At 35.7% G+C, this 12,360-nt stretch overlaps 1 protein-coding gene across 1 annotated transcript; it reads left to right on the top strand.

Moving 5' to 3' along the window:
• Positions 1 to 2,247: 2,247 nt before the first annotated feature.
• Positions 2,248 to 7,256, top strand: LOC136807368 (uncharacterized). Its single transcript, XM_067063942.1, has 6 exons — positions 2,248 to 2,450; positions 3,521 to 3,731; positions 3,988 to 4,872; positions 5,395 to 5,538; positions 5,930 to 6,044; positions 6,497 to 7,256. The coding sequence occupies exons 1-4, from the start codon at positions 2,282 to 2,284 to the stop codon at positions 5,495 to 5,497; spliced, it is 1,368 nt and encodes a 455-aa protein (XP_066920043.1). The 5' UTR covers positions 2,248 to 2,281; the 3' UTR covers positions 5,498 to 5,538; positions 5,930 to 6,044; positions 6,497 to 7,256.
• Positions 7,257 to 12,360: the final 5,104 nt, after the last annotated feature.

Genomic DNA, 12,360 nt, shown 5'->3' with positions numbered 1-12,360 from the left:
TCTGACTTGTAGCCGAAATCGATCGACCCTTTGAGACAAAATTTTGGTGGTTTGGGACCCTTTGAGAGACTTTTTCCTAAATTTTGGTCCATTTTTTCCAAATTTTGGTTTGATTTTCACCAAATTTTGGTCAAAATTCTTGGAAATCGTGACCCTTTGAGAGAGAAATTTTTGATTTTTGTGATTTGGGACCCTTTCAGAGACTCTTTTGAATTTGACCCCTTTACTTTTTTACCCTTATTAAAAAACCCCCCCCCCCCGTGATAAAAATAGATCCCTTTTGTAGGAACTGAGCTTATTAAGAACATATTAAGAACATTTAAGCCTAAAAATAGCTTCAAAAAATAGCCAAGACTTAGCTGAATGAATATGCTGGTTCTTAAAAAAGTGTGTTCTGTAAATTTTCAAGCTCAACTTTCAGAAAGAAGAATCATGGAAAGAGTAAGGTCGACGTGTTTAGTCATAGCTGCACGAGGATAAGTCCTTATTCACCGAAGCAATTAAATAGCCACTATTTCCCCAATTATTTTTGACATTTTCATAGCCTTTAATTATTTTCTTCTAATTTTCACCAAAGCTGTATATATATTATTCCATTATTTCATCTTTTAGCTGTATTTTTCACCCAGAGACTTTTTTTTACCAAAAAAAAATATTATAAGACTTTATAAAAATCACCTCTATATCATCTTTATACTTTTTAACCCTATTAACCCCAGTTTTTTTTTACTTTTGTAGCTCCAGAGAGAGGGTTGTAGAATATAACACGCTCGATTATTTTTGATATTTTTTTTTGATATGAAAATTGGTACACATGTTCTCAATCTCTCTTCCAGAGACAAAAAAATTTGATGACGTCTGCCCAAAATTTCCACTTATCAAATCATTTCAAAAACTTTTCTCCGAGATTTAAGCTTTGGAGACGGACTGTAAGAATGACTTGATATGCAAAGAATGGAAGATGGAGAAACACATATTCCCCATGTTAAGCTCGTGTAGATTTTATAATTTTCTATTTCCAGTTACAGTAAACTCACGGTTATTCGAAACTCCAAGGGGGATAAGAATTCACTTCGAAAAACCGGGAGTTCGAATAATTGAAAAATTCATTTTCCCGCCAGATTTTTTGAAGGCTTTTCTGAAGTAATTGAGGTATTGTGGTTCAGCTGAGGTGCGTAACAGTAATTACCCACTCATAATATTTCAATTCTCTTAAGTTAATTGGTTCCTAATTATGTAAAAATACTTTCTCCTTCGTTGAATCTTCTAATCTTTTCTACGTTTCTCACTTGTGATTTGATCGGTATAGCCATACCAAGATTCTAGATGATTGCCATGGTTACTTTTGCTTTCGCTAAGGGGCCGTCCATATAGTACGTACGCACTAAGGGGGGAGGGGAGTCTTCTCAAAAGTGTATGCTTGCGTACGGGGGGGAGGGGAGGGGTCAAAGGAAAATGTACGTACGCAGAGAAAATTTTTCATAGCTCTTTTTTGCTTGTTTTTTTTTGTCAATTTTTACGCTTTTTATAAGCATCAAGGAAAATAAAAAGTTTCTTAATAAACAATAGTTTCATGTATGAAATAACAGTCCGAACCAAACGATTTGAATTCAAAATTTTCTTCAACCGAGGGGGGGGGGGGGTATGGATGAAAAGTACGTACTTACCAGGGGGGTATAGCCATTTGCGTACGCTTGCGTACAGGGGGGAGGGGGTATCCGATTTTCGACATTTTAGTGCGTACGTACTATGTGGACGGCCCCTAAGTGCGCGTTGCATAGGCGTAGCGAGATACCCTGCAAAATTTATGGATGAGAGCGGTTTTTACGACACTGTAAATATGTCATAAACGTCTGCACTCCCTCATAAATTTTGCAGGGTATCTCGCTACGCTTATGCGTTGAATGAAATCGGGATCGGGATCCGTCTTCACATTGTTGGTAAAAGGAACGACTGAAAAACTCCAAACTTCCTGAAAAAACCTAAAATATTCTCGGAGACTCCTGGGAATTTGTCCAGCCCCTGTAGTTATACAAAAAAGTCCTTTACATTATTTTATAACTGTGATTAAAATTGTCAATTCAAAATTGAAATATCACACTTAAAAAAATCTAAATTAATTAAATATGAGGGAAAATTTACAGCTGACACAAACATATTTCTAAATATTTACACAAAGACCAAAGCTGAACAAATTTATATGTCACGAGATTCCGTATATAAATTCGAGCTTTCGAACATTGATTTAAAATTGTAAGAAAAAAAAAATAGTTTAAGAACCATGATTGTTTTTCAATTTGCTATCTTGTTTACGATAATCTCTTCGGGACTGGGACGAGTCTTTGTAGTGGATAACACGTCACAACAGGACAAGGCTGATGGCTCTGTTGGATCACCTTTCAAAACAATCCAAGATTGTGTCAACGCTCTCAAAACTATTGGAAAGCCAGGTAAATTGATAAGACTTTTTTTTCGATCATAATTGTTTGATGGATACAGTTGACATAATTCGACGTTCTTTTATTCGATACACTACACTCCATTATCCGATACACTATTGAAAGTCACTTTCAACAAAAAACTCTCATGTTATTATTCAATACGTTCCCTTAAAGCTTATTGGATGCATATTGGATGAAAATCCAATTCCTTTTGATTGAGAATCGAATTAGAGACTACTGTAGTAAACATCTGCAGGCTACCTTATCGGGGAAAACTTCGTCGGGGAAAAGTGACGAAATTTTGGACAGGTGACGAATATTTTCCCCGACGAAAATTTTCCCCGGCCTTAATGCATTTACCAACTACCAGCAAGTGACGAATTTTTCCCCGACGAAAATTTCCCCGACGAAAATTTTCCCCGACGGAGTTTTCCCCGATAAAGTATTTCACTTTAACGCGCCATTATTTTGACAAATATTAGAATACATTACGATACATTTTGTACTTTAGAATTATCGTCTAGAATTGGATCAAATTTTAGAATTTTTTTCCATAAAGTTTTGAAAAAGGCGGGAGATATGAAAAATCTTTTGCCGTCAATGAAACCAGTCAGAACTTGTGTTCTTTATCATTGTGAACTAAATGTATAAAAACCTCTTCAACCAATCATCATAGAAAAGCAGAGCAGAATTCAAATATACCAACAATTTGTACATTGTAATATTTTCAAACTAACCACTTTTGCCGTTTAAAACTCGAAAGTACCGAGTTTATGGATGTGTGTTTTTAAGCGATGGAGACGGTAAGGTTCTAATTTTACTAAATCCTGACCAACTGAGGACGACGGTAAATCAGCACCGTCCTCGATTTTGCAGGGCAGAACTGCGGGTTATTCCAAATCGCTTCAGTCACTTTACCGTCCTCAAAAGCGCAAATACATAAACTCGCTAGTGATATCGCTTCAAACACGAGGAATATTTTTCCAACTTAGAGAACTTTTTCAAACAATCTTAGTTGAGTAGAGCTCAAATCTCAGGTTTCAATGAAATTGATTGTTATGAATTGAATTTCATCCCAGGAGATGAATGCCAGATTCGTGCTGGACAGTACCACGAAAATGTGAAGATTGACAATCTTCAAGGTACACCAAACCAACCGTTTATGATCCGTGGATATGGAGACGAACGTCCAAAAATTGACGGAACAATTCCCATATTTCCGGCAATCGATCCGGAGACGGGTGACCGTTATGATTGGAAAACTTTGAGTGAGGATTCGAAAATCTATAAGTAAGTTATGTCTGGTTCCTAATATATACCGAGTTGTCCATATATTTGTAGTGTAAATATTTCGATCACAGACTTGACGCAATGAACTCGAATCCCAATCATTTCTAGGTAAGGTGTTAGGGGAGACTCTCTATACCTTTACTTGGTTCCTAACATTGAAAGAATTGATGAATGTTGAATCTTTTAATAAAATGCTGAATGAAGCCCTAGTGGCACAGGGCAATATACATTCTATAAGTATATACTATATTTTCAGAACGAAAATCAATCAAGACATTTGGCAACTCTTTGTAAACAACCAAATGATGACCAATGCAAGATGGCCTAACGCTAAATGGTCAGATCGCTCCATCTTCAAAGGTTCGTTATGGGCCAAACTTGACAACGCGTCAAAGAAAGGTTATATGGTGAACAAAGGACGAAGCCTGGCGCAAACGAACATAAATATGACGAACGCAGTAGCCGTATTGAACATTGGTAGTTTCAACACCTTTGTGGCTAAAGTTGAAGATCATCAGGCTGGTCAGAATTGGTTTAACTACAAGGATACGTTTAACAATGACAAATTCAAACCATCTATCAGTAAATATTTCATTGAAGATAAATTAGAGCTTTTAGACACCCCAGAAGAATGGTTTTATAATCAGGAAACCAAAACACTATATGTGTGGATGCCAAACGGAGATTCACCAAGAGATCATGAATTGCGTGGTAAGGTTCAAACATATGCTATGGAAATTACCAATACTCATAACTTGGTTCTCAAAAACCTAGATTTTTTTGCCACCGCAATCTCAGCCATCAGCAGTCGTTCAGAAAATATTGATGGTGTGAAATTTGATTCACTCATCTTCAACTATCCGACCTACTCTAAACGAATGTTAGGTGATATCTCACTAATAAAACTTATCAGGGCCTTGGGAAGATCTAGGCGAAACTATGGAAGTTTCGTCTTTTTCAATAACACGTTTTATGGCTCTGACGGAGCGACCCTAGATGTTAACGGCTTTAACGTTACCTACGACAACAACCTTTGGGAATACAATGACTGGACCGGTGCCAATATGCTCACATTCAACGGCGGAGAAGGGCCGATCAATACTTACGCGCGAAATGAAGTGTACTATAGAAACACATTCCGGTAAGTTTTGTTTACAGAGTAACAAGCTTGTAGTTTTGCGAAAACCAGCATCACTGCCACCAGATTCACAATTTACTTTACAACTCGCACTTTTAATTAGTAACTCGCACTTTTAATTTATAACTCGCACTATAAATTTGCAACTCATGCTTCTGATGTCTTATCAAACAATTTTCAACTCACAACTCGCGATTTTATTTTATTTTATTTTCGATTTTAAATGCAACTAGTAACTCGTAAAAAGTAGCACGCAACTCGCATATCTAATATCAACCGATTTTAAATGCAACTCGTAACTCGTAAAAAGTAGCACGCAACTCGCATATCTAATATCAACTCGTAACTCACAAGACCAACTCGCAACTTGTATAGTATCCAATTCATAGTGTAGCCCGTAGATATCGGATAAATCAGACACGTTTTGCGGACGTTAAAAATTCAAAAAATGATGGAAGTTTCCACCTAGAAAAGCAACTATTAATTTAAAAAGTTCAACATATACCAACCGTTATCTCTTTCCAGGTACAACGATGCAAGTACATCCATTCAACCTGGTTTGAATCCTCGCATCATATTAAATCACGTTGGGGGACCATACAAAATGATGGCGCCGGTATTCATTTAATGAGGGGACAACAGATGAATGCTCAATTGAGATATAACTGGGTAAGATTTTAAGTTAAGAATCAAAGCCATCAGACGATATCATTTAGCGGCTAGTCGGCTAGAATCTGTGGGATATTTTATTGGACGCAACAGCGTGGGGTTAGATTGAATATTAGATCCATATTTCCGGTAGGAATGCCTTATATGCAGAAACTTAATTGAAGTAAAGTTGTAACAGATTTCTTCAGTTCAATTAGCGAGGTTAAGCAAGTGTTTATTTAGACCGTTCAATGCGATATCTGAGGCCTGTACATAAAATTTCACTTGCATGGTTTGCTTTGGCAAGTTATGTACAGGCCTACGGTATCGCACTTTATGGTCAAATTAAACCCGTGCTTAACCTCGCTATTACAAAGATTCGCCGTCATGTTTTTTTTCATTCAATCATCAGGTACACAATACTCCAAAATATGCTCTTCGTTTTGACGGTCAACCACCGCGTATTGGTCGAAATGGAACAATGTCGCATAATGTTGCTTTTCAATCAAACGGAATCATGGTCAAAGGTATTTTCTATACATTTATTAAATTCATGTAAATGAGGTAAATTATAGAAGAAATGTTTTCAATCAAGAAAATCTATTTGAAATATTCAAAAGGGGATAAGTATAAACCATTTGTAATCAATGTGTTCATAGAATGATATCTAATCCCCAGTCCATGGTGTCGGTAACAAAGAATTCTAAGCTCTCGTCTAGACTGCCCACTTTTCGCCCTGCCAATACTATTTGTGAACTAAAGTGGGTAGAAAGTTGGTTGTCTAGAAAGTCAACGCATTGCCCTCTTTTGACGTCAATACAATGACTTTTTTCAATCTTTTTGAAAAGAAGATTTTAAAATGCCAATTTTATGCTTAATTTTTGTATGCTCTAACAATTAGAATAAACAGGACAGAAAGTCGGCCGTCTAAACTAGTAGAGTTTATAAACTCATTAGTCAATTTTAATCACTCTTTCAGGCGACAGTCATTTGGTAGAGAACAACTTGGCTTTCCAGAAATACAATGAAAATGACGATGACAAACAGGGCACCGGATGTTCCCTGTGTATCCTCAAATTCGTTCGGGCAAACCCTGGTCAAATCAACAACAACTCAGTAGTCATCAACAATATAGCAGACAGGGCGAATGGCGGAATTAACGTATGGAAGAGACCAAATGTCTTCCCAGTACCAGGGCGTATCGTTAAAAATAATGAATTCAATGCGAAAATTGCTGAACAAATTATGGATCATAATAATTTCGATTTTAGGCCAGTCAAAGGTTCTCGAGCTGCTGTCAACGGAATAGGCCCGTACCGCTACGAAGAACGAATGACTGAATATTGGATTCCCGGGCGCAAGTTATACAAAACATCCACCCCAGTCCCACAAAACGGCTCGGTTACCGTTAAAGCGGCTCGCCGTGACGCCGTCATGTTTCTGCAAGCTTGGGACTGCCGTACGCATATTATTTATTTTGGATCAAACAAAAGAGCCGTTGAAAATGCTCGAGATGTCGACGATATCAATTACCTTGGAACTCTTGAGAATGGTTCCAACGTTTTTTATCTCCCTAATAAATTGTCCAAATTAGCCACCTACTTTTGGCGTGTGGACGCTATGACAGACACAGGTATAGTTTATAAAGGAGATGTATGGAATTTTACAACAAAAGGCGACTTGTAAATTTGTATTGCATATCTTTTTATCAGAAGAGATTTCTGCCAATAAACTTCTAATTCAAATATTGTTTTTGACTTAATAATAATAACAACGTTAACAACCTTTCCTAAAATCTTCTTATTTTAAGTAAATTGCGTCAAAATCATATTCCGACCTGTGAGGACGAATATCAACCCCTTTCCAGCGCGCAAACAACACAGAGAAAAGTAACCATGACGACAATCCAAGATTTTGGACTAAGTTCAAAGTTTATATTTTAATTTGCGTCGTTGAAAACACAACTAAAAATAGCATCAACGTTTTTGAGAAAGAGTCAGTGATAGGGGGGGGGCTCAAGGTTTTTGGTGACACGGTATCGGCCTTTTTATGTCCAGTATTTTAAGAAAAAAACGTACGGTATTCCGGTATTTGAAATGCTGCCGGTAACGGTAAATTGCCTAAAAATACTTCGGTATTTCGGTATTTACTCGTAAAACTTCGGTATTTCGGTAACTTTAGAATCTTCCCGAACTGTTTTTTTTCATAAAGAGACTTCCAAAAATTGCCTGGTGCGCTAAACTTTCTTAAATTTTAGAAAACTACACCCATGTTTTCTAAAACAATCAGTTTTTCAAACTTTAGCTCCCCAAACAGTGAAACAGTAGCGTGGGTGACATGGGGTCAGAAACAGCTCCACCTCTAGTCAGTCTAGTGGCAGCTTTTTGTGGTTATAGTCCATCCACTATCCTTTAAAGTACTTTAAAGGTTACATAAAGATTTGTCTATTATTTCGATTCCATTGAAGTAACATTACCAACCATAATTAATAGTTCGTAATTACTGTAATACATTTGGGAATCAAGTATATAGAAGATTTCTTTTGAAAGAAACTCATTACAGTGACACTTTAGGTTTCTGGGGAATTCGTCAATAGGGTTTGAAAAAGGGACCCCTTATGACTCGAATACGTACCCCCCGGAATACATTTTGACTAAGTACCCCCTCCCGCCCCCGGGCGGGCGCGACTGAGGAACGATAATTTGGCCCATTTTTCCAGTGGGAGGGATCCTAGTGGGTCTGTGAGAATCCTTCTCGGACTAGAGTAAAGGACAATGCTTTTGTACGTAATATAATCGTGTAATAAATACTTGTTGTGATTTAATTTTTTGTTGAATGTGGCGGCGTTCTGCCCGCCCGCTGATAGGCGACATAGAGCTCACGCCCATGCCCATAGATATTTTTATCGAAACGGCGCTTGATAGATCAAAAGAGCAACCAAGGCGCTTAAAATTGTTTACTTGGTTGCCGTGAGCCAAAATAGCAAAAACAACAAATACAAATCAGATGCCTAATGAAAAAGATGGATGATTGAATGGTAGTGGTGGAAGTTGGAAGTGGTGAGTAGTGTATAATTATTTTCCTGCTTTATAATCTCATAATCTCAGGAAGCTTTGAGCACCAGTGAAAAAATGATTTATATAACTTTCTGATGAACTTTCTGATAAACAATAAAATTTTATCTCATCAATCAATACCAGTTTTTTATAGACTAAACTTATACTTTTGCTGCTCTCTGCTGCATGAACAGGGGAATTTCAATGTATATAACTACTTTTTACCAAACTAAACTAATCAGCTAATCACACATTTGAAAGGTAGGTTCTTGATAGACCTTTTTTCAAAGAGGCCACCCTGTTGAATAATTATGTAGTCCAGCAGAAAAACAATGATAAAACCATGCATAATTATTACAATATGCATGATACAGTAATTATGCATGGCTCTATCATTGTTTTTATGGCTGGACTACATAATTATTCAACAGGACGTTCTCTTTGAAAAAAGGTCTATTACATCACATCCCAAACCAAATGAAGCATTGTACCGTGAAGTCGGTAACTTGCATCAGTAGTGGAGAGAAGGTTTTGTTGCATCGCCCACAAATGAATGACCTGGATGGTCATTAAAATACAAAGTTAAATCAAAACAAAATGGTAGAGTCGATCTGCGAGCGGATCTGCGTAGTTCATTTGTTTTGAAATTTAGCTGCTTTGATTGGTCAGTTATTTGACGGCTATGCAAGTTTCCCTCCACTGATGCAAGTTACCCGACACGGTACCATTTTAGAGAATCTCATATTTGCCGTGCAAGTAATTTTGGCAAGTTACTCGCCGACAGAATCCCGGGTAAATGAAACAGCATGGTTGGATAATAAAAAATCATGCGAGATCATGCATTTCAAGATGGCGGGAATTCAGATGTTTCTCGATGGGCTGCGCTGGGACGTGTAACCTCAAATTTAATAATGATAATATTAAACATATATGATGCATGACATCACTTATGATTAGGGGATATGTATTTCCCACCTGCAAATTTTGTAAATCAGGTGTATGCAATGACTTCAGGGTAGATAAGAGCTGCAAGCGGAGCTGCATAGTTCATCGTAGTTCATTTGTTTTGAAATTTTGCTGCTTTTACTGGTCAGTCATTTGATGGCTATGCAATTTTCCCTTCATTGATGAAAGTTACCCAACTTCATGGTATGGTATTGACCATGAAATTCCGGTGTCGGTACAGGTCATATCACGGCCCGGTTGTTCAAGTAATAGTGGATTAGTGGCTGATAAGCTTAATTTTTTCCAAAAATCTCTATTAGCGCCGATTAAGACAGGCAACAGAATCCACAGTTGTTAGGAAAAAAATTAGGCTAAAAGTTGTGATTAAATTCCGATTAAATAGACCAAATTTTAATCTTTCTCTGACCCACAATAAAGCTGTTATATATATTATGTTATAAATCATTAAAAGCAGAATCTTGAGTAGATTTTTAATCTTAAGAAGTGATGGCTTAAAAAGAACTTACAAAATCAAATTATGGTTTGTTTGACCTAACCTAACATAAGATTAGCCCTGTATTTGCCTTAATTTAAAGATTAAGAAAAAGCTGGGAAAAACATTACATATATACAGTATTGTCACATCAGAGTAACGAATCTTGATGCTTTTTAGAGAATAAAGAAGAGAGACATTTAATGATGGAATTTTTTTTCTAATTACTTATTTCTACTTTCTACTATTATGTCCTCTAGTTGCTTAAATAAGTTTGCAACCAAAGTGGAAGGCAACCCAAAGGCTCTAAGCTATCTACCCAAAGGAAAGGGAGGGTTTTGGATGAACAACCAGCTGTAAGATCATCAAATTTTCCATCTCATAGTTTTGTTATGGGATTAAAATCAAACTTATATTTTTGCCACCAATATTAAGTAAATCAATTAGTTTTAGGCCATACTCTGCTGTCACCTTAAAAGTAGACCAAGTAGTAAACAGCTAAAAAAGTTCACAGCCTAGATATCAAAGTTCATTCAAAAAATTTTTAGTTTTATCAAAATTTCATTATTTGAACCAGTACTTTGATTGGGATAAATCTGCGCGAAAAATTCCAGAATGTGGAAATCACGAAATTTAGTACTGACAGTACTTGTGAAACACATTTCCATGAAAAATTTAGTACCCACGAAAATATATACAATATCAAAAATAGATATTGCAGTTTGTTTATTCTGAAATTTTAAGATAGAAACATATTTTTAGAAACACACAATGTCTTAGTTATTCATTTGAAGAAAAGATTTATAATAAGGACTTAAAAAAAATGTTTCCTTGGATTTTCATTTCTATTGTAGTTTCCATATTAAAACAACTTATACAAATAAGTAATTCTGTTTTGTTTTTGCTTTTTAAAAGACTTTTTACTAGATCAGATATATGGTACTTTCTTTGATATAACTATATTAAGGGAAAAGATATTCCAAATCATTTATCAAACAGTGCAATTTCAAAAGCAAACTTTTTGCTAGTCTAACTTTTTGCACCTTTTTTCTGCTCTCATATTTCATCTAGTTGCAAATTTTTTGTTGCTATGGTAATATCTTGTTTATTACTTCTCAAATTGGATAGGACAGCGGATACAAAACCATCACTCTGGCTTCACTGTGTACATTTGGGGTAAAATAAAGTGATTTGGCTAGTTTGAATTCTCAAATGGTTAGGGCACTTGGTGTCTCGGTATACTTGTTTTGTTCAAGACTTTTTAATGTACCTTAATATTGAATACACCTGGACCATTTCTTCAAGAAAGGAATCTATTTAGTTTGTATCTGAGTAAAAAACTCCTAAAAAACCTATCCATCTCATTTAAAATTGCATTGAAAATACTGTATCTGATGATCATGTAATTGTTTTTTGGTTTAATTTCAGCTTGCTTGGCCTTGTCTAATGGGGAATTTTATATTCAGAAAATATTTTATTTTTACGGATTTTTTTCTTCATAGAATCACTTAATTTGGAGTGTCCTAAACAGATGCTTTGGATTTAAAATTAGCTTTACTTTTGGGACTTGATAAGGGAATGTAGGGGAATCAAGTCTCCATACGATGCTTTGATTTAACACTTTTATTTGAGTTTGGAATTGGAGATATGTACAGGAATATCTTTTAATAAATTAATCTATCTTTGAAATTATATGAGTGATTTATATATAAAAAGCAGTATGAAAATTTTATTTTTCAATTAATAGAAAGCCCTCTGCCTACCCTATGCTGGTATGGTCAAAAGGAATTTCATTTTAGGATTTGTGCATAATTGATATTCTAGTTCCAATAGAATCGTTCTTATTGCTTTACTGGTCAAAATCTGGTCTTTATTATAATCTTGTTCTTTTCAAATATTAAAGCGAATCTTTTGTTTTAAGAGGTTTTTCTATCGAAATAAAGTTTGAGAAAGAGCTTAATTTTAGAGGAATCTATCCGAAAAGAGTGTTTCTGAACTTCTAAACAAACACTATATTAGAACCTTGGCTGAATAGGATCATTATTTTCAATTCAAGTAGACTATTTCATTTAAGGTATTTAAACTCACGAAAGTTTGCTATTACTTTTATCATAAAGCATGAAATTCTCATGTAGTAAAAAGTCAAGTAGTCTATGAACAGCTTTTGGTACACAAGGAAAGTTGCAAAATAAACTCAAAGTTTTTTTGACAAAACACTCCTTCATTAATTTGAGTGCCTTAATGGCATCAGTTCAAGGACTACTAGAATCGTTTAAAGACAACATGGGAAAGTTTGACGATATGTAGCGAGGGTACTTGAAAGTCTAGGTTCTATTTGTACTTTAGATA

The sequence above is a fragment of the Clytia hemisphaerica genome, unplaced genomic scaffold (genome assembly GCF_902728285.1).
Source record: "Clytia hemisphaerica strain Z4C2 unplaced genomic scaffold, Clytia hemisphaerica genome assembly, whole genome shotgun sequence".
Classification (NCBI taxonomy): domain Eukaryota; kingdom Metazoa; phylum Cnidaria; class Hydrozoa; order Leptothecata; family Clytiidae; genus Clytia; species Clytia hemisphaerica.
The sequence above is the reverse complement of the archived record's forward strand: the minus strand, read 5'-3'. Positions and strand labels throughout refer to the sequence as shown.